The sequence below is a fragment of the Argopecten irradians genome, chromosome 1 (genome assembly GCF_041381155.1).
Source record: "Argopecten irradians isolate NY chromosome 1, Ai_NY, whole genome shotgun sequence".
Lineage (NCBI taxonomy): Eukaryota > Metazoa > Mollusca > Bivalvia > Pectinida > Pectinidae > Argopecten > Argopecten irradians.
The window spans coordinates 23,214,941-23,239,289 of record NC_091134.1 but is presented as its reverse complement, the minus strand read 5'-3'; the positions used below and the strand labels follow the sequence as shown (position 1 = coordinate 23,239,289).

The window sequence follows — 24,349 nt, the reverse complement described above, 5'->3', positions numbered from 1 at the left end:
TGTGGATAAGGGAAGGGTAAAGATAGAATATGTAAGAAGGTGCAGGTATATGAAAGGAATGTGACAGAGGCCTTCATGTATATTATCATTAATTATAGTTAAGAAATTTTCACTAAAAAGGAAGTATTGTTTAAGACTGCGTGAATGATCTTTTTCGACCCAGATGGCACAAGTACACTATCCACTACGCACAACATTCGGCTTATCAATGTTCGTCATATTCTTAATTTATTTCACTAAGTGAAATTCTCTTTATCTTACAGTGAATTTGACATATATTCGAATTATGTCTTATTGTACTTCAAAAAGAATTTCCCTTATGTGAATTTCTTCTACCTAAGGTGAATCAATTATTTGCGTTATGATTTTTTTCCCTTAATGAAATACTTTTTGTCTTAACTTAAGTGAAAAAGTCCCCTTAAAGGATGTATGGGATTAAATGTTAAAACGTGGTATTCGATCAACGATTCTTAAACCGTCTTGTCTGTCTACGGCAAATGAGATGATGTGCATCAAGTGCATTGTATCTCGTCTGGCTGTCCGCTAAACCTACCAATAATATTATGTTTCTAATTTTTTTTTAAATTTTTTTTTTTAATTTTTGTCTGCTAATATAGGCAGGTTATCTACGTGCAGCAGGTGCTTAAAGGGGAATAACTCTTACATGATAAATTTTAATAAAAGACGACTTTGTACCTGAAAAAAAAATACATTTACCAAATATTATTGGTCAGTACGTGATTAAAAGAGAAATTCACGCTTTATAAACACAATAACTTAACAAAAACAAGGGATTTTTGCACGTGTTGTAATTTCTTAAAATAGATACATCTTGGAATACACCGTAAACGTCAGAGCGCGTTTTTGACCAATCAAAACATGCGTTATATCGCCAGTACGGTCCTCATGGCACATGGATACGAAAGTGTGTATTACCAACGAAGCATCAAAACAATCAATATGGCGCACTGTCTATTGTTAACGGGCTAGGTGAGTTGTGAGCAAAAAGGAAGCGATTTGCATACCATATACTTGATAGATCAATGTGATCGCATGTAAATATCTTAGTGGAAATTCTTAAAGAACGGTTGCAAGGTGCGCTAAATGCGAGTCGGTACACGCCTGCTAAGTGGCTATCCGAGGCGTGCGTTTGACAGTTCCAAACTCGTTCGGTCACGTTGCTTGTCAGAGGGTTGGTGGCTTCGGTACTTACGTACCTCGGCAGGGTATCAACAGACAATAATGACGATGCCATCAAAAAGTGGATTTTAATACATCAATTCTGTGAAAATGGTAACACAGTAGACACAGTAGAGTGTAATATTTCGTCTGCATTTTTTTACCTGGCCTTTTTCGTGTTATGACGTCGGATTTTACCGTTACATTTGTTGTGCTTTGTTAGCGGATTTAGCTAACGGTTACAGTCGGCCAGGATAGTCAAACAATGGTGTATTTTTATTATTAACCAAACATTGTCGGTTTCTTAATTGTGATTTGCACTTATGGAATTGAATGGATAATTAGTGAAAATGAATTAGGCCTAACCAGTTTGCAGCAATTCAAGTTTAGAGTGACAAGATGAGTACCACTTTGATAGAACTCCCCTCTACAACCCCAAAACAACATGGAGGTAAAAAGGGGGCTCCAGGACTAATCACCCTCTCCGAGAATCAGATGATCCCAGTGTCTAACATTTCTCTGACGCCGAGAGCTCCGCACCTAAATGGGGCAGCGAAGAGAGGTGCGTCGGGCCCTATTGTGACAACAAGCGACGAAGAGAGTGATGGATCTACCAGTCCACGATCTAACTGTTCAAACAACCTGTCATATCAACAACAAAAACATCAGTCATCATCACAGCAACACCAGCATCATCAACCATCACAACAATCACAATCACAGCAACGTGCATGTGAGGCATACGAACACGATCATGATTATGAAAATGTAGCTTCCCCTAGTGGAAGCAGCACAGCTAGTGGACCTGTTTATGTGCGACCACCTGGTTTTAAACATCATGCACAGGAAATTAAAAAAACGAAAAAGAAAAAGACAGCTTTACTTGAATTTAGGTCATCAGGCTTGAAAAAGCGGGCTCCAACTCCACCGAAAGTGCGTCCAAGGAGAGGTAATTCAAATTGTGTTTTGAATTTTAATGATAAATTATTAATTCCAGTATTTATATACATGTGTTTCTGATAAAATATCAATTGTGTGTTGAAATTTCAAACATTTTATTTTATTTACTTTTTAAATGTAAAATTTTCACTTCCCAAACAGTAGTAATCATGCAACAATAGAAAATACCTGGGAAGTTTTAGGCTCACCAATTACTTAACATGGATAAAAATACAATATTTGTTATGCTATGTATACAACGCTCCTTTCTTGTTTGATTTAGGAGACCCAATAGATCACATTCTAAAGTAAAAGGGAAGTGCCTTACCTACATGTATAGTTTACGTTATTGTAATTTGTTACCTGAGGGTTCACCTTATATTTTACCTTAACATACCTGCTAATCCATATTATTCTGATATTACATTAACTTTTAAAATTGTTCTTGAGTTGATGCCAGACCATTAAGACCAATAAAAAGTCTAAAGAATGTCATTATGATTCAGACTACTCTACTTGTAGCGGATAGCCAGAATTTAGAATGATGCCAGTTTATTTATGAACGTTTACATCTTCTAACGTGCATTTTAAGTATGCTACCTGCCTTGAAATCTGAAATACAATTTCATCTCTATCAATAGTATAATAACACAACACCTGGTTCCTAATATATAAGGAAAATCTTATTAATGAACACAGGCTGGTAAATTAGAGGATGTAATTACCAGGACAACACAGGAGAGTCTAGTCAGTCTCTCCATCAGGATAATACACTAAATCATTCATCAAATGTCTAGTCTACATTTCACAAATGATAATCCGAGCAAGATATATATCATGCTCACATCATTTTATGAGGTTATATAATCAATGATTTTGTACCTATGTATAAGCATATTAAATTGTAATTCATTATCAACAGTCATGCAATCAATGCTATGTTGCCAATCAGGTCAGGGATTATTCACTAAGGTATTGGATTGAGACTTTAATGTCACAGAGTTGCTTCAGGAGTGGTCTCAGAAATTAATGAGAAAATGAAAAAAATCCAACAGGCATGCATGTGTGCATATAATGTAGATCTCCTCCATAGTTCATAACTGCATTGTACCATATGGGTTGTGTTGTATTTATATGTTACTTTAATCCATCATAATTACTATAATCTGTAACTTGAAGATTCAACGTTAGTTTACAATCAATGCCATCATGCTTGCAGGTAGGGTATGAAATCATTATGAATTCTGCGGTTTATGAATAATTCACCTTGTTGACAGTAAACTGTCCCTCTTCCCCCGGGCAGTTCAGTTGTTGACGCAGTTACACATCCTTAGGTATCATCACAATATTGATTTCTAGATAGGACATTGTGGTGAAATTATCATATATACCTGCATTATTTGTAGATGTCAACCAATCAATTTGATATTTATACCTACAGTATTCGACCCAATTAGCATCCAGGGCGTTTAAAAATTGAAAAAAAGAAAAGGTGCTTATAAAACAAAATTATTTCAAATCTATAGTTTTGTGTAGTTTTGGTCTTTATTTTATTTATGCCTGGGCGATTCTCTACATGCATCAGACTGTGAAAACAACATATGACAGCATAAGTACATCCATATATCTCAATTGCATTTTCTTTAACTTCTTGTTTTTTCCCTGCAGTAAAACCTCCCATGTTTTGTTTGAACCATAAAAGCCACATGTGAATGAAATTATTGATTTTGCACTACATGTTGCCCAAATCATAAAAACAACAGTAAATCTGTCTTTGTTGTTAATTTATCAATAGACAGTACATTGTAATATCAAATATCTTTTGAAAACAAAAAGACAGTATTTGTTGGACAACAGAGGAGCGATGGTGGCCCAGTGTGGTTATGATGTCCCAACATATTACCAATTGACAGATACATGTAGTGACCACTGGTCAGTGGTTTTGCTCCTGGGACTCCGGCTTTCCTCCACCACCTAAACCTGGCAGGTACTTAAATGACCCTGGCTGTTAATAGAATGTTAAACTAATCAAAGCAAACAACAAGTCTCATCCAGTTTATTTCCTTGAATCAATGAATTTTGTAGAGATGTTAGTATTATATAAATATGTGGCCAATTTACTTGCTTACATGGTGCGTTGTTGCCAGTTTCCTCCTGCTAGGTTGCTCTCCACAGGACAGATGTTTAGTATTTCTCTTTGGTACTCTGGATTTCCTCACCATGAAAATGATATGGCACACCGTTTACATTTAAACCTTGGCTGTTCATAGGACATAATCCAGGTTTTTTTTTCCAGCATGATTTGGAGCCAGATTTTGTCCCCATTCCCAATGGCAAAGACTCATATTTTTCCCCTATTCAAGCTTTAAATTTTCAAAATTGAAGTTGTAAACTTGAAAACTATTCAAACATTTTGGATGAACTTAGTTGATTAAGGCTTTAGATATTTGTGTACTTGTTTCAAAATGAACATAAACTGCATTGGGAATAATTATCCTATTCATTATTCATAAGGTTTTATTATTTTCTCCAAATCTTGGTTTTGTTGCATATATTCCCAAATTCAAAATCACATACCCCATTTCCAAAGTTGTGAAAAAAACCTGTGATCTAAAAATGAATTCAGCTTAAATCATAAAAAGATCTTTTATTTATTGTTAGTTTAAAAAATGTTGAGGACAGATAAAAGTTCTATTTTTTCAAGCCAGTGATAAAGTCAGTAGTTTTAAATAGTTAAGTGTGTTAGGTAAAATATTCAATTCATCAGAATTTACTCAAAACATGTTAAAGTTTACATTAAAATGACTCAATTTTGTAAAATAAAATACACAATTTCATTATGAAGTGACCTTATAACTTGTATATAGACACCAAGTCTTGGTAACTTTATGTTAAAGAGCTCATGGAAATTCCTAAAACCGATACCAGTAATGATGTCATTCGTTTATTTACTCATTCACTGTAGAACACAAGCCTGTCGCTAGGAAACTTTATCTGGAACAGGAAGCAAAATTTCAATATGCAGGTAATATTTGACGTAAGCTGATCTGATGTAATGGAAGCAAACCTAAAACACTTCACAGGGCGCTACTTGGGTCACCAAGCCATTAGTGAAATCAGGCAGTCTGCATACTGGGTTGTTACTACAATGTATTATTTTTAAAAATATAACTGATGATCCAGAGGGTTCTCCAACCAACATGTTCTCTTGGGATCATCAATATGTTTTTGATATTGAATTTCACCTGTTGGCACTGAATGAATATCAGAGTAAATAAATATCTGACAATAACATTTTTTTTTGCTCCTGCTGACAGTTGTTAACAAGAACGCCTCAATTATTTTTTTTTTAATTTATTTTTTATATCCTGCATGTATATATTTAAATAATCATTAATAATTGTAGAAATCACAGTAAAACCTTATAATCCTGATTGGACGGCTGCAGCCAAATTGTTCATCATCCTGGTCACAAACATTTTATAGCAGTGAGTTAAGCTGTAATATCTAAATAATGAGAAGCAATAGTCAATTTTTTGGGGTAATGAGTACATTTATATACATGTATATGGTACACATTATGATGAGAACTGCTAACCATTACAAGTTTTCAAGTTATGTCATTTTTATTGTTTCTCATATAATTGTAAAGATAAAGCGTTTATCTTTCCCATATATGTTTTCAGCTTATTGTGAAATAAATCCAGTACAGTCTGAGTGGTATCAATTTTTAGCAATGACAATCAGTCAGATATATACCTACACACCTGCTTTGGAAGTATTTCTGGCCAAGACTTCAAACATATGTATTCTAGTATTCCTGATCGATTAAGCGGAGAGATCAAACGATAGCCAATGTGTCCAGAAATATAGGTTACTACTGATCAATACTAATATGGCTGAACGTCGACGGTAAATTCCTGTGGTTAAGTTTTTCCCCCGAGGCCTTGTGTATTAACATATGGCATTATATCTATATATACAATGAAACATGTGTTTAAATATCTCAACAATTGCTTTGCTAGTACAAAGTTTGTACTACAAACAAACATTTTCGTTTCCTTCCTAACTCCTTCTTCCGTTTTCTTTTTCTGTTTTAATTAACTTCAAAACATGGCCGCACCTTAACTTTATAAAAATTTTGCTGCATTTACAATAATTTGCTGACATTAATATCCCTCAGTATCCCTTTTTAAACTTCTTTTCAAGAACTGCTGAAAAGATTATGTGTAGTGAACATGACCACACCCAAAGGCTCACAAAAATTAACATGCTAAATTACTAAATAGGCAAAATGAATATGGAGCAACAGAATAATCTAGGCAATTTATGGCATTATATAATATCTAATACAGCGGAGGTGTACAGTGATCTCTGAGAAGATGTGGTATGTGTGTGACTATGGGGAGACATAGTTGTACTTTGGGCTACAAAGATGGTCGAGTGTGGGGGAGTACCTGCAATCTGAAGTTACATTTTAACATATTAATGATATGAACTTAGAAGTTCAGGTCATTGTCACTAGGCTCTACCAAGGGGGTAGAAACATGTGTAGTACTGCTCTTATTTGTTGAATAGATTTTGTGTTAGTGGTCATGATATGCTAATATTTATCTACTCCATTGGTACTACGTAGTTGTCAAAGTCTGAAATGTCTATAGAGCTAAGGGATTTCAGCAATACTACGATACATTACTTATTTTATATATAGGGCAAGTTCTATACTAATAAGTCTTCTCATGTTTAATTGAGGTTAGTTATAATTGCGCAATTACAAAAAAAAATGTAAAAAAAGTCCATTATAGTTATTTGATTCATGTTACCACTTAATATCTAAACAATTAACCGTGATAATTGTTGGTTGTAAATTGGATGATTAAGGTCATATTTAAAGTTCGTAGAGTTTAGTACCTGGTACATTATAACTCTTTCATAGCAAGTACACCATAAAGCTACACACAATTAGATTGAAACAAGATGTCTAAAGATTGACAGGTGACTGATATGGACAGGTAACCATTATACAGAGGTGATCATGAAAGATGTTACCATTATTGATACCTGGTAGGGAACCATTATAGACAGGTGACCATACTATGTTACTATACCATAATAATCAGGTTATTATTTAGAAAGGCTACCATAATATACAGGTGACCATTTAACAGAAAAAAGGGGACACTGGTAACTAATATAGGCAAATTGACATTATAGACAGGGGACCATTTTAGACAGGTAACTGACATTTACAGATTGACATTATAGACAGGGGACCATTTTAGACAAGTAACTGATATTGACAGATTGACATTATAGACAGGGGACCATTTTAGAAAGGTAACTGATATTGACAGATTGACATTATAGACAGGGGACCATTTTAGACAGGTAACTGATATTGACAGATTGACATTATAGACAGGGGACCATTTTAGACAAGTAACTGATATTACAGATTGACATTACAGAAAAGTAACCATTTTAGACAGGTAATTGATATTGACAGATTGACACTACAGAAAGGTGACCATTCTATACAGGTAATTGATATTGACCGATTGACATTATAGAAAGGTGTCCATTTCAGACAAAAGGTTGTTGTGGAAGGTTACAGTCACTTAAAGATGCTCCACCGCCGACAGAGCATAAATGATATTCATCATTCGAACAATAATTGGTGTTTAATTGTATATATATATGTCTAATTAACACAAAAAATAATACAAAATAATTTATTTTGCCTTTGGTGCATGAGCAATCAGTACTTCATTCCATATAGGATATAGTGCCACAGAATTTTTTCAGGATGCAATTAATTATTTTTCATAATTTCAACTTGAAGTAAAATTAGAAGCTCAAACTTTTCAATGGTGGTAATGGTGTAAATTAAGTAACTTTTGTAACTGAAGAAAAATACTAAATAGTCTGCTTCTGTTTTTAATAGTGAAAAAAAACAACATTTGTCAGCGGTGGAGCATCTTTAAGCCGGATGACAGTTCATTAACAGTCTGCGCATTTGTAAATAATACTAAAGACCATATTAAACATGTAGTCACTATAAATTCTCCTGCAATCCATTAGTTTAAATTGATAAAAAACTGAAATCAGAAAACTAGAAAATTCAGAATAGCCTTATCAAAAGTTAACAGCTTTTTAACTGCAGTTATGAAATTCAGATTTAGACCTAGTACACTTGGATGATTATTTTTTGCCATAAGAAGTAGGCTATCGAGACAGATAAGTAGCTATAACAGACATTCCTCAAATGATTGGCTAATCGTATCAGACAAATCGATTGTATACATGGTCTGATCTCCAGAAGAATTCAACTTTTTAAAAAATGGTTTCCATATAAACATATATTATGCATTAGATATAAGTTGAAACGGAAATTAATGAATATATTTTTATCTTTTCGTTTATGATACATACCTTTTATGTGTGTATATTGCAGCTAATTTGTTAGAAATATCACAGGGAGGCCTTTAGACTCTCTAGATCAATACACTATAAATCTGTTCATATTTAAAATAAATTGCAGAGATCTGAAGAATCCAACTTTTTAAAATGGTTTTGATATAAACATATGTTATGCATTAGGTATAATTTGGACGGAAATTAATGAAAATATTTTTACCTTTTTTACCTTTTCACTGTACCTTTCTGTATTGTACTGTCACTTCTGTGCAGCTAATTTGTTAGACTTATCACAGGGAGGTCTTTATACATTCAATATAACTTTAAATCTGATCATATTAAAAAATAAATTTGAGTGTTTACTTCAATAGAAGTGTGAATTAATGCGCTATGATATCAGTAGAAAGGTGTTTATACCTGTTCCATTAGCCTTTGTATAACTGTGATATGTTGAAGTATAATCTCCCTACAATGTAGGTATTGTATAAGTTGATGATGATGTAGCATATTTGCTTTTACACATCACATGATAAAAAGTATCATTAGTGCTTTGTGGCAATTTCATATGACGTGTTGTGAAACTTGTCTCAAAGTTTTTATTTTTGGAAGCCTTGAACATTCATTAATACCTTATTCCCAAAACAAATGCAATCAGCACACACATGGGGTTGTATAGAAGAGAAGTCATCCTTAAATGACAAGTGAAAATAAAACCAATCTGTGGTATTGTATACATTTATATGCCCTTTACTATAAAAGTGATGATATCTTTGATGTTGTATACTTAATTTCAACCTGTTACAATCTTTTACAGAGTCTTTGCCCATGAGATTTCAAACCTGTTATAATCTGTTTCAGAGTCTGTGCCCATGTGCCCTTCTAACATGTTACAATCTGTGACAGAGTCTGTGCCCATGATATTTCTAAGCTGTAACAATCTGTGACAGAGTCTGTGCCCATGAGATTTCTAGAACTGTTACAATCTGTGACAGAGTCTGTGCACATGAGATTTCTAGAACCTGTTACAATCTGTGACAGAGTCTTTGCCCATGAGATTTCTAATCTGTTACAATCTGTGACAGAGTCTGTGCCCATGAGATTTCAAACCTATTACAATCTGTATCAGAGTCTGTGCCCTTCTAACCTGTAACAATCTGTGACAGAGTCTGTGCCCATGAGATTTCTAACCTGTTACAATCTGTTTCAGAGTCTATGCCTATGAGATTTCTAACCTGTGACAATCTGTCACAGACTCTGTGCCCATGAGATTTCTAACCTGTTACAATCTTTTACAGAGTCTGTGCCCATGATATTTCTAATCTGTTACAATCTGTGACAGAGTTTGTGCCCATGAGGTTTCTAGAACCTGTTACAATCTGTGCCGATGAGATTTCTAGAACCTATTACAATCTGTGACAGAGTCTTTGCCCATGAGATTTCTAATCTATTACAGAGTCTGTGCCCATGAGATTTCTAACCTGATACAATCAGTGACAGAGTCAGTGCCCATGATATTTCTAACCTGTTACAATCTTTTACAGAGTCTGTGCCCATGAGATTTCTAACCTGTTACAATCTTTTACAGAGTCTGTGCCCATGAGATTTCTAACCTGTTACAATCTGTCACAGACTCTGTGCCCATGAGATTTCTAACCTGTTACAATCTTTTACAGAGTCTGTGCCCATGAGATTTCTAACCTGTTACAATCTTTTACAGAGTCTGTGCCCATGATATTTCTAACCTGTTACAATCTGTCACAGACTCTGTGCCCATGAGATTTCTAACCTGTTACAATCTTTTACAGAGTCTGTGCCCATGAGATTTTTAACCTGTTACAATCTGTTTCAAAGTCTGTGCCCATGAGATTTTTAACCTGTTACAATCTGTTTCAGAGTCTGTGCCCTTCTAACCTGTTACAATCTGTTTCAGAGTCTGTGCCTTTCTAACCTGTTACAATCTATCTGTTACAGAGTCTGTGCCCATGAGACTTCGTGCACTACCTCAGTCATTTTGGAAACAGCCTAATGTGCCAAACCAGGTGTCACCAGCGAATGTGTTCCCGTCCTTACCTCCACTCTGCTCTAGAGAATCCATGGATGAAATCACGGGTAAGTTTGAGGTTGTACATTGTCTGATTTGTCAGTCTTTACTCATCATTGAGAGAGAACAGACTGGGTCACGATGGCTAAGTGGCATACCTGTCAACCCTCCCCAATATTTTTTGGTACCTGAATCTCCCACATTTGCTTATTATGCCCCTTCATTACAAAACAATCGACTGACTTCTCATCCTAAACTATTGGAAGGCTTTTAAAGCAACTCCTGGATGACAGTTCTAGTGGGTTAAGTATAATACCAACACCACTGGGCCATGGGTTTGAAATCAACTAATCCACACATGTAGCTATAATATCAAAATGCAGGGATTTAAGGTTTTAAAACAGTGATCCAATACACAAACCACTTCAACAGCTTCTTCTTAATAAAAAATGTAAGGAGAAATACATAATGTTGCTTAACTACCCAGGCCCATCAGACCTCTTGATCAGCAATTCTACATTGACAACTTTAGACATAAAATTTGGTTTTACTATCAGATAGGCCCTTTCACATACATTTTCTAATTTTGTTAACTTTAGCAAACATCTATAGCATACATCATGTTCTTAACCCCATAGTTGAATTATCTTCCTGAACCAAGATAACCACTCAAATGTAAATATGCAGTATCCTTTTAATGGAGGCATTGGTAATTGATTTTCCATTATAAATTTAGTTATTGTGGTGAAACTTCCTTATTACATTATAAATATAGCCTTTCCAAGCTATGTAGGTATATTCTATAATGACAATGAAATCGCTATGATCATACACCAATCGCACTAAACCTATTGTCAACATTATTAATTGACTATTTGTTGGGTTTTTTTTTCAATTTGTGGAGGAGTCGTGATACCTATTTGTATGGAAAGTCAAATTGCAACCTTGATCAAGATTCTTTAGAATAATATAATCATTCTTTATCAAAGCTTTTCTGGATCTAATTATAGATAAATCAATGCATTGCGGGTATACTTTTTCTTATAAATATTCACTAAGCTTGACTGAGTAAATATGAAGCGGTATACCTATTTCACAATCCATCAGTATTTTACTTGGAGTGTTTGTACCCGAGCTCTCTGGGAGATCAATATTCAGTACATTACCAATGTACATAGGTCGAGTCGTGAATATCTATAATACACAGCAGGTGAATAGATAGAATGCTGTTACCATATACAGTACATAAATAGAGAGTAAGTCACTAAGTTCAAACATGCTAAAAATTTCAAGGCATTGTTTATTGAACTTTCTAAATAAATCAATAGGACTTGATTGACGAACTATCTTGGTGCATGCTGCAATAGATTACTTGATTTGTATAATTCTTTACTGAGTGTTCTGTTGTTTCCAAATACATTTTCTAACATCCAATTGATATTGATATTTTTGTTATTGACTATATGATGTAGTTTCATGATATAATATATGACCAACATATTTGTCCAAAATACTTAAGATATGTGTAAAGTTAAGTTTTCTAAAAATCTTTTCTGTAAAAGGAAATGAAAATCAGCTGATTTTTTTTAAACATACATGATTATGATTCCTTCAACTTGATATATTTAATGATGCTGTTGTGTATGATATTTCACATTTAGTAAAATATAAAACTGAATACAGTACTGTACATTTTACATGTACTGCCCATGAACTTGTAGATACAGTCAAAACTGTCCATAAAGACCACTCAAGTGACAGAGGAAACATGGTTGTTATAGCCAGTTGGTTTTTATACACATGTTAAATTGTGTTGAAATTGTTTGTTTGATACCATAGAAAAGTGGTCTTGCGAATCAGGTGGTCTTTATACAGAGGCGGTTCTAAGCCATGTTTACTGTATCAGAAGGAAATAAGCAGAACAGGCCCTGTGTGCCATTTGCTTTGACATACTGAAATATAGTGTCTTACAATGTAGAGGTGATGTATATAAATGGTAAATAAAAACGTAGGCATTATTCATGAATCATGATATATGTTTAATGTATATCATACTATGATTCAAATAAATCTCTTTCAAAAAAATTGCTGAATATATCACATGGTGGTCACATTAAAGGAAGATAAATCTAAATATATTTTCACCTTTATGTAATATTTATATTGATCTGATAATCTTAAGATTTAAAAAGTTTTAAAGGTCAAGCCATTCATGTTTTACATAGTCTCTAGATATAAAAAGTACAAAGGTCAAATAATTCATATATTACACATGATGAAAGTCTTAGGGTATTCATTGGAGGCTATTTACCTTCTTATATTAAACCCTTTCATATGAATTGTCACTATGGACTCAAGAATAGCACTTAACCCAACCACAGATTATTTTTTAAATGTCTTGGAATTTTACGTCTATGGATGAATATACAAAATTCTATCATGTACCTAATGTGTAATTTCTTTCATTGCCTGGTAATCTGGCTAAATATTTCACTGGGTTATTAAGACATTTGGCAGTATAAGCTGTAGACCAGTAATTAGAACATCAGAATATAATTCCTTCTCAATGTATTGTCTGCTTTGGGATACAGCTTTAAAAAACACAATAGGTTAAATATGTCCGCCTGTACTTTTCATTTTACTCTTGCTTAAACTTGTCAGTTGGTGATGTAAGACGGAAAATAAATTGTTCACCGACGTAATTTTAAAGAATGTTCTAAAAGACATGTTGTAAACTTTCTGACGGCGTCGATAGTAACGACCAAACATGATCAGGAATTTTAATTGGCAGCGGTTCAGGAACAAGAACATATCATTGTATTCCTTCATGATTGCCAGATTTGGAACCTTGCCATCTACAGCCAAAAAAAGGCTTATTGCACACATGTGCTAAATACCTGAGTTAAATTGTCAAAACTTTAGACTATTTCTATAACTCGTCTTCATGTTAAATGAATAAATTTGAAAATAATTGACTTCATATTTTAATTTTAGCGTAATAAAAAAATATGTAGTTTAAAATCAATATATGGAACACTGCCATATCCATAATTGTATTTCTTTATTAGAAATTTTAGTTGTTATTGGGCACATGAAACTACAATAATGGCGAAAGAATTCGAACAGTACATTGTGACTTTTAGTCAGGTGTTTGTTGACAAAAGAAGTGTAAATATTTGTAGTATTAACCACAAGGTAGAGATCTATTTGAAATTGGGATTTGTCATGTGCAACTCAATGAAATGAAATTTGTATACACTGAACACAGCATTTAAAGATCTATTGGCTTAAAGTACATTTGTGTTGTTACTGTATACCACATCAGACTGTCTAAATGTACCAGGTATGTTGTCAACCGTGATGGAGTCTCTGACAACACTTGCTATCACTAGTATCATCTTCACTTCTCTCCCAATACGACCCTGACTGTTTGTGTCTCCTTGACATCTGTCCCAGTATGACCCTGACTGTTGTTATCTCCTTGACTTCCATTCCAGTATGACCCTGACTGTTGGTGTCTCCTTGACCTCTATCCCAGTATGACCCTGACTGTTGGTGTCTCCTTGACTTCCACCCCAGTATGACCCTGGCTGTTGGTGTCTCCTTGACTTCCACCCCAGTATGACCCTGACTGTTGGTGTCTCCTTGACATCTGTCCCAGTATGACCCTGGCTGTTGGTGTCTCCTTGACATCTGTCCCAGTATGACCCTGGCTGTTGGTGTCTCCTTGACATCCACCCCAGTATGACCCTGGCTGTTGGTGTCTTCTTGACTTCCACCCAAGTATGACCCTGACTGTTGGTGTCTCCTTGACTTCCACCCCAGTATGACCCTGACTGTTGGTGTCTTCTTGACCTCCACCCCAGTATGACCCTGACTGTTGGTGTCTTCTTGACCTCCACCCCAGTATGACCCTGACTGTTGGTGTCTCCATGACTTCCACCCCAGTATGACCCTGACTGTTGGTGTCTCCATGACTTCCACCCCAGTATGACCCTGACTGTTGGTGCCTCCTTGACAACGTTAAATATGATCCTGGGTCCTTGCCGTCTGTCCTCATACCTGTCCCATGTTTTTAGGACTGTGTTAAATCCAAACAGTCTCGAACCACTGTTTAAAGTTTAAACTTGACTATCCTTTCCAGACCTTGTCAATCATTGACTACTCTGCTATGACCTTCTCGATAGCAAACCTTTATTCCTGCATGTGTTCAAGGTTACAGACGACTAGCTGTTGTGTATTGCGAGGGTTTGTTTATCTGTTTTTTGCGACTGTAACTTCATTCCTCTCTGAATTATTTACCTGAATAACAAATGAGACAATGATAGGTATACCAGTCTACACAATGTCTATCCTTCCTTTGTAATCGATTGTGGAAAGTGTACACATGAAACTTACATAAACCACATACTGAAGCAGCAGAACCATAATACACAGGTATACATCTGAATTGTCCCGGTGATTGGCTTTGACAATCTTTGTTGCAACCATAACTACCAGAATCATGGAAATGTTTATTATTCAACATTAGGCTATCATATTTTTGTGCATACAATATAAAAATGTCATTGACAAAGGTATGCATGGCAGCAGATATGGTCATTGGCTTTTGATAATAAATTGTTAAATAGAAACAGGTGAAAATTACTGAATTATGCACAGTGACAAGATTATTATTTTGTTATTATAATGTTCTGACAATAAATAGTGTCTATAAATGGCACTGTATATAGGTATATCATGAAATAATATGGTTCTTTAACAGAATCGTGAATATAAAAAACAATAATCAAATTATTTTGATATTGTTGTTTAATTGGTTAGTTGATTAACGTTCTTCATTTAAGGATGGTCAGTCCCCTGTATACAATGTGTTGTATGTGAGCATTAGAGTCCTGGAGCTCATTTGGTATACAGTGGGTACTATTGCTGTTGTTGAATACCATTAACTGGTTAACCCGTATATCTCGGTCTATAACCTACAGTATAGGCCAGTATAAATCAGGTGTAGCCATGAAAACGTCCCCCGAGACCCATTATACACGAGACCAGTAAGTTCTCCATTTTCTACAAAGAGAACAATAATAATTAAGAATTCCATGTGGATTTCCGACCGATGTGTTGATAATTGGTTATTAAGTAGGTATAAATGAACGTCAAAGCTTCTTACAAAAGGATGGACCATTTGATATACATCTGATGTTGATTACAACGTGAAAGTTCAGCCTATAACTGTATTTTGATACAGTTATACTAATAAGTTAAGTTATCAGTGCCTAATGAGGGAAAAAAACCATTGCCACTCGCTTGTGCTACAATGAAATGCAATTAAAGGTGTATATGAATTCTAACCAGGTATAAACATCAATACAGTACAATAGCTAGTTCTACCACAGTGATTCGTTACAGGACTGCCGCAGTGCTGCCATTGTGGTGACTGTTGTTTACATAATGGATACGAGTGTTACAATGGTGGTTAGCTATTATCAGGTGAAAAAACAACTCACAATCATATTGTTATTAACAAAGATAAGGCCAAACATAAAAATATAGTGGTTGTTCTGTTCAAGTGTGCTGAAAACTGATGATTCCAATCATAACACGATCTACTCTGTAAAACTTGCTATTGAGTCTAGATAAAAGCTGTTAATAAACATATTATACTGTCACAGTTGTTGATTGGTGGTCATTTCAAACCCTCACAATACTTTGTGTTGTGTCTTTCAAGAAGACACAACACGAACATACTGCAGTCTCCCAAAACACGCACCTCGCACTTCAAACACGTTACTCACTGCATACATGAGAGGCTGTCCTTACATGATCCTGGCTGTTAATAGGACATTAAGATAATCAAACAAACAAACAAATATATATAATTTTATTGAGTGATACTTATTTTCGTAAAATATATTATTTTAAAGTGTTTTCAGTGATTCATTATTCCCACGTAAATAAGTGGTTATTTATGAGTGGTTAGATGTTTTAATATATTGTTGTATACTGGCTACAGGTTGGTGGTTTATCTCTTGGTACTACAGCTTTTCTCCACCTCCTAAACCTGGCTCATTCTTAAACAGCCCGGACTAGTTGTTAATAGGACATAACACCAATCCAACCAATTTAGAATTATAAAACTGGTGTGGTGCTACCAATGTGGTAAATATGTGGGAACTGTGAAGATGATATCGAGTAATAGCAACACACAACATTGAGAATAACAGGAACTATTAAGTGATAACAAAAATAACATGTTATGTGATACCGTTCACAAAACTATGTTCACACCCAAGGATGAGGGTTAGAGGTCAGCAGGAGGTGGATGGGAGAACTAGTTGCTGAGGTAACTCTTGGTAGCCTAGGGCTGTTGTTTTTATCTCAAAAATCTCTGATGTCCTTATAAAGGTTATGGGAGTTAAAAATGGGATATGAATAAAAAGGAAACAGATAAAAGTACAGTTTAATATGGTCAGATTAAAACAGGAACAAAAGTCAACAGAATCCTGGTGAGGACAAAAACACATGTAATGGGATTCCCTAACAAACCTGCTGTGCTGCTATATCAACTGAAATAATAGAAAATCAATACAATGTACCTGGTACTTATAAATTTGAGGCAGATTAACTTATCTAAATGTATACAGGAGTGTAAAATGTTGTTCCTTGGTTTAAAGGTTGGTGCGGCACTACAAAGTCAACCTTGTTACACACATATAGACGTTGTTATTCTAAACCGTCTTCGTTACCAGAGATTATGTTTTCTGATTAATTCACAAAAAGTTAATTCTCTTTCAAGTGAAAGTAGTTCTACAATACCAAATCAAGATTTAAATTAATATTGAGCATTCAATCTGTGAAAATTCGTCCATTAAATGATTAAGTAGAGATATCCATGACAATAGAAACATTTTACACAATTGTAGGAGTAGTAAGTCAAGTGTGAAACTAAAAGTTCTTTTACCGATGAATATATGGTAAGTGAACTTTTAGTCTTACACTTGACTTGATATACATGTTTGTATGAAAGATTTTATATGTCAAAAATCCAGAGCACTATGAACTTTTTTCTTTCAATGGCTTGTTTGTTCAAAAGTTTAAAGTCAGTGTTTCATTTATAATGGTTATGATGTCAAAATAAAACTAATATGGAAAATGTATTTTAATACCGATACCCATGATATTCAAAAATATTTTTATATGACAATACATGTACTTTCTGTATTTGTTTAGGCTACATACCATTTCCCATACCATTTGATATCACTTCTATTAATGGTAAGAATTATAAATCCATGCATTTAACTTCCTTGTATTGACTTTTATGTTTAGAATTTGTGCGTTTTGCATGTCTTTTCAAAGGAATGGCCCTTTAGAAAGTTAAGATTTACAGATTTGTTTGTTGGCAAACCTTGAGTATTACAGATTTGTTTGTTGGCAAACCTTGAGTATGCCCTACACAGTTTTTCTTGTTTTCCTAATAGATGTGAGGCCCATTACTCCACCGGAGGAGCGAGAAGCTAGACAGAAAAAGACACTACAGCGACCTCCGGAGAGGAAGTTGATCGTAGGGGATACTGACCTTCTTCTGAAGAATCTGTTTGCGGGGGTAAATCAGGGTGACGACAAAAAAGCACAACAGATAAAGAGAGGAAGGTTAGTCATCTTTATTTATTCACCAACTGTAACGGGGAATAGGGAAGAGGCCTATTCATAAATTTAGTTTTTATTGCTTTATCCAGTCCATCCATCCATCTGTCCATTATTCCTGCTCATAATTCTGTCAAAGCTAGGTCTCTTTTACCATTTGTTGCTGGAATCTCATTTTACCTATGGGTGAACTGGTGACTGTGTGAACCAAAATTAGGTCACTGTGACCAGTATTTTGACACTTAATTTACTTTAAAGAAACTGCTTAAATATGTTCTATTTCTAACTAGAACTTTTTAGGTAATGAGTCAAGTACCAAAGGAAAGTCATTTTGACCTTTGACCTATCCCAGTACATAAAATTTACTTGTTTAGGCATATCCTTGTCCTAATAAAGGATATATTTTAATTGTCCTGTAGATGAAATGTCAAAGACTGTAAATCTTTTCAAGAACAGATTCTAATGACGTTATTTAACTTTATGTTACAGACCAAGAAAAGTCACAGTTCCAAAAGCCACCAGCACGAAGACCTTGATATCAGGAGACGATCCATACCTTATGGAGACAATGACAGAGAAATTCTTTCCTCAGCTCACGCTGGAAAGTCGACAAGCACATTTGGCTGGAAATACTTCTTTACAACTGGTGACAATACGAAATGGTGAAAATAGTGTCACTCTGCCATCACTTAGCATAAACCAAGACTATTCACAAATGCTCTCCGAGTTAGCTATGAATATTTAGACTTATGACTTCTATTTTACATTCATTGAGTAATGAGGCTTAAATGTGATTCAGAATCAGTATCTTTATGGAATAGGAACTTACCATATTCTGTAGTGATAGGTTTGTCTGTGTTGAACTGGTCATGAAGTTGGAACTGGCACTGGATATTTGGAGCTTGTGATTCCAGTCAAAGTCAGAATTGGTCATGGATTAACGTACTTTGTGATCCACTTGGAAAGGATTGCTTGTGGAAACAAATATCCTGAGTCTTAAAACTGAGAATTTGAGATGACAGTTACATGTAAATTGCCGTCAGAACTACTTACCAGCTGGATACGTCAGACTCCTAGCAAAAAATGTGCATAAGGTGTTGATACAGAACAATGTTTCTCTATGGTCAAAAAGTTCTGAATTCTGTTCTGTGTTTCAGCAGTCTTAAAACTACAGTTCATGTCCTCATAAACTCTTTTTCGACTTGGCCGAAAAGTTTCGGTTCATATTGTCAAATTACTAGTGCTGAAATGTTTGTCTTGTAACTGTTGGTACAAGCTGTTTGCTTAAACAAATTGTGTATCATTAACTATAATTAGTAAAAAGCCATCTGTGATTTCTTGATAAACAATATAGTCAGATTCCGTTTTATTTAACACAGATTGACTGTGCCACGGGCACCTAACTTAATGTCACCATTATATTATATTTTATTCAATGATACTTTTTAAATTGGAGGAAATTGAACTCATTAACATAATGTAATTGATACAGACACATTTATCTCATGACAATAAATTTAATATTGAAGCTACATAAAGAGCCTCAAAAAGCCCATGAACAAAACAAAAAGTTGTTACCATGGAAACAAGTTAATCAGTTTAAAAAGATTATTGTTTTAAGGCAGTAATTTTGAAAAGAACCTCAGGTATGGTGTCAACACGAATACATTTGTAGATTGAACATTCCTAAATATATAACATATCATCAAATGTATGGTAACCATGGTTACCTTGTATTGTTTAAGATTATTCAATATCGCATGTAAAGAAGCTATGATTATTTTGTTAATCGAACACTAACATATATTGTTTTTGTCCAAATCCTTTATCATGCTCATTTTTTTGTATCTGTGTATATCACAATATCAAATTCATTCACAATATAATTTTGGTTCTCAAGTCATCAGACTGATTAACACACATAATTTTTTATCTACAATTCTTTTTTGTTCCAATAAGATTTATGAATTCTTTGGAGAAAAAAAAATCCATCGTTTTAAAACAGGTTATAATGAGTAATGTTGTTAAATAATATTTGTTTTGAATTTGGCAAAATGATAAAAGATCGAAATCTGAAGAAAATGCAGTTCATGTTGTGAATTTGTTACCATACAGGATTATTGTTATCAGTGTTTTTGTTAAAGTACGTTAACGTTATTGTTATAACCACTGACCTCTAGTAAAGCACAGTTAAATATTTTTTATTATTTTCAGAAAAGTTTTCAAATTTTTGGTAAAAAAAAATGTTCTTGTAAAGAATTGTTCAGACAGCTAACATCCCGGTTGAATATGTTAAATTCTGATCTGTAACAACAGGAATCCGTCCATTATTTTTGTCAGATCGTTGATATATTTGATGTTTGTTTTTCATGCCATTTGTTGACGTTGTGGCGTTTTTATTGTGGTATCCGTCCATGACCATTGTTAAAGCTTGAGATGTACATGTGGATGTATCTATCATTTTTCAGAAACAAAATTCCATGTGCATGATGCACGTCATTCAAAAAAAGGCCAATTTTGATGAAAAATTACTTGGCAAAAAAAAAATCTTTTTAAATGCTATTGTAAACATTCCATGTGAAAATGAAAGACCAGATGGTTTTTTGGAGAGTAATAAATTATCACAAAATAAAATTCCCGGTCTTGTGAATTTTACCCCCACATGAGCATGGACTTTTGTTGTAAGTAAATGGTATAATTTTATGTCATACATCCAGAATATAAACACACTATGTGTAGAAAACTGTTTACATTCCTGCCAGTGCTGTTAATGTGATACAAAGTGTTTCCGTTAATTTATGATAATTAATTTTTGTTGTCAGTCAATACAGGTAGACGTTACCTGTATTATTATTTATTCGGTAGCATTGCTAATGGTGCTCTTCACTCTGAACACAATTGATGATCCTATTATGAATCACTTTTTGTGTATTTGTATCATTAAAATCATGCATGAAATTTGCCAGAAATCATGAAGCAATTTTTTTCAAAAAAGAAATTATCAAAGAAATTACATAAAATTCAAATTTAAAATCAGTTAAAGGTAGTTGATTTTTAATCTTTTAATTAGATTTCTTGTTATTTATGTACGACTTTTACTTTTTGAATGAATCTATCCTCCCATAATTCATGGTTTAAAAGCTTCATCACATATATACAAAAATGGAGATCTAACAAAAATTATTTTCAATCAACAAATTCCTGGAAAATTTCGTTTTCATCAAACCTTACAGATGTTGATAATTCAGTACTTGTCTGTTCCGTCCAAGCATAGAAGATGAATTTTCCAAAGTCATTAAGAAATCCTCAGTCATTTCACAGTTTATTTTGTCCCTCAAAAGGCTCTGGGTTTACAAATCATTATTAGCTTCATTTGAGCTCCACTGAAATGTTTTCTGAACTAACTTTGTGTTGTCTGTGATAAAAAGTTCTGATTTTAGTCTGTGATATTTAGTTTAGTGTTTTCATTTGTTTTATAGTTTACAACCTTGTGTAAATAATTCTAGTTTACATACATGTATATGACAGTGTGTCTCATTTGTGCTTTAAGTTTCTCATGTGTTTAGTTTAGTTAAATCATCATTTATGTAAATATCATTTAATCATGAACTGAACTAGTGTAAATTATCCTATTTTATTTAATAATTTAATATCAATTACATTTTATTTAATTTTAATTTTAAATATTATGTTGGCAGTTTACCAATTAAAAGTATATCTTTTAACAACAATGCATGCCCGAAGAGCTAATGACAGTATAAAGTAAAATTAAATTAAAATTTCAAATTTCATAACAATTTTTAGAGCTTGAAGACTTTCATGTATTAAGAACCACAATCACAGAGTTATCTCCCTTGTGGCTGGTATTAGTATGAGTAAACAATTTTATAGTATCTCAAGAAGATTTCAAATTCAAAACCGACACATAACATTTCCCAGTATATTACTGTAATTCATTGCAGGCACAACTTTTAACATAACTCCATTATCAGTCACAGAATTTTATGATGTACAATATTTGTACATGTACTTGTTTAGAAGTTTTTGTGAGCATGTATTTTAGAATTTTTACATTAAATCAGAGTTTTGTTCATTGTCTTGATGCAGTGGATGGAAATCTTTGAAATCTAAGTTTTACCTTGACATCTTTGTTTTGTTTTTGTTACTATATATGTATCATGAATAGCAGACGACAAATCATGAACACAGAAGGGTATCATCCACAGCTCCGCATAATATACACAACATTCATATGTCTTTTACACACTGATCATAATATCATTTTTCTACCAAAGAACATTTCATGGCTTTCTTGATAGTTCCTTTTTAAATACTTATCTCACAAACTAAATTTCATGGCTTTCTTGGTAGTTCCTTTTTAAATACTTATCTCACAAACTGTCTTTATTGCAAAATGATAACAATTTTTATCTCTATGATTTTAAATTTTGAAGATTTTTAATTGGAACAAATTTTCTTAAATAATAAAAAATCAGAATACTGTACACATAATTCATTCCTCGAGAACAATGAGTCAAAGTTTTTCATCGATTTTTGTTCAGATGTAAAATGTTCCAATTTTAGCCCTAGATGATGCTTGCTCCTAGAGGCTATGTTTTGATACATGTAACTCAGTCATTTCCTCTATAGCCTTTCAAATCAACATCATCTAACTACAAGCTGGCCTTGTATCTCATCCTATATACAGACAGGTCTCTTAGAGATTCCCATTTTATCTTTCATGGAATGTTTACTTGCTGCTGTTTAAATAATACAGGGTCATGAACTCATTCACCCCTGACTACACTTTTAGACTCTTCTAAATCAAAGACTAGACCAGTCCATTATAAAAATTCAGGGGAGAATGAGTTAATCGTCTAATCCAGCTGTAGAGAGGAGCATCGTGTTTACCTTAGTTTTTGAAAACAAATTAAAATGTGTTCTTGAAAGTAATTTGTGTACATGCTAATATGAATTCATTCTAAAATCAAATTATTTGCATGATGGATCAGAGTATTGATTGTTACATCATATTTGTATGAGAAAATGACATCTTAACTGAAGGAAATGAAATATATTTCTTGTGCCACTTTATCAAGCCTGAATTTGCCATTTCATAATGTGTTGTTTACCACAGGGACTTGACACTTATTTTCAATTCACTATGTTTTGTACATATTATATATGAGTTATGGATGGGTTGTCATTTGTAAGTCCCTGTGTTCAAAGTGTCTTTGACACATCTAAGATCTCTTACAAGTTATTCCAACTCACAGATAAGAGACAAAGGTTGCATGAAGTCAAAGTATCAATAATCAATTTTTATGAAATATTTTACAAAATTCAAATACACCATCACTAATGGTTTGACACATGCGATTTTGTTCATTTTCGTTTTCGAGAACAAAGCCAGTTGTCCTCCCTTAGTTTGAACGAGAATTTTTCTTCTATACAAGATGCTGTCTTTATGCAAGTAAACACACCTCATAAAATGGCAACTTTTGCAAGTGTTTGAAATTCATAAATGATGGAAAAATCCTCATTTATAATTGCAATGTAAAGATATTCCACAATGGAGAAGGAACATTTTGAAATATTTCTTGTTACTAATTTATCATGATATTCTGATTTGGTGCATTACTTAGCTTATTCTGTTTCCAACTTGTTTCATGGTCTCCGTTTTCGTTTAAAAATCCATCCTTTACATGTTTTGTTTACTGTTACTAAATTAAAATCACGGTCAATATTTAAATCATTGATAAAGACATGTTAATGTTTTTGTAAATATATTTTCTTACCAGGTTAGATGTTAAACCTTTCATCATTGTTCAACAGTGTGAAAACATCAATCTATGAAGGGTTGCTTCAAATCAGCTAAAGTTAAGTGAAAATTTAAGCCTAGATAATTGGTATTTTCAGCTGTGTGTCAATTTTAGCATCACATTGAGAAAAATAAACTAATAAAAACAAATTTTTTCAGTGTTCTATTATCTATGATACAAACCAATTTGTTTGGTGTTCAAGGATGATCTTGTACGGACAGGTATGACTGATGAGTATGTGTTATGAGATGTAGAGGTTAATATTTGATTACCAGCTGCGTTGGTCATCTTCACCTTGGAACGA

The 24,349-nt window shown here is 33.7% G+C and overlaps 1 protein-coding gene across 1 annotated transcript; it reads left to right on the top strand.

The window, feature by feature from the left end:
- The first annotated feature begins 1,423 nt into the window (after positions 1–1,423).
- On the top strand, positions 1,424–24,194 carry LOC138321332 (uncharacterized). Its single transcript, XM_069264960.1, has 4 exons — positions 1,424–2,128; positions 10,507–10,644; positions 18,058–18,229; positions 18,713–24,194. Exons 1-4 carry the CDS (start codon positions 1,579–1,581, stop codon positions 18,966–18,968), a joined length of 1,116 nt encoding a protein of 371 aa, XP_069121061.1. The 5' UTR covers positions 1,424–1,578; the 3' UTR covers positions 18,969–24,194.
- The last annotated feature ends 155 nt before the right edge of the window (positions 24,195–24,349 follow it).

What these genes read in the sequence shown, in the direction of transcription:
- LOC138321332 (XM_069264960.1), top strand. Translation starts at nt 1,579, where the DNA reads ATGAGTACCACTTTGATAGAACTCCCCTCTACAACCCCAAAACAACAT. An exon ending in GAAAGTGCGTCCAAGGAGAG is followed by an intron (nt 2,129 to 10,506) that starts GTAATTCAAATT and finishes TATCTGTTACAG; the next exon opens with AGTCTGTGCCCATGAGACTT. An exon ending in CAACAGATAAAGAGAGGAAG is followed by an intron (nt 18,230 to 18,712) that starts GTTAGTCATCTT and finishes TTTATGTTACAG; the next exon opens with ACCAAGAAAAGTCACAGTTC.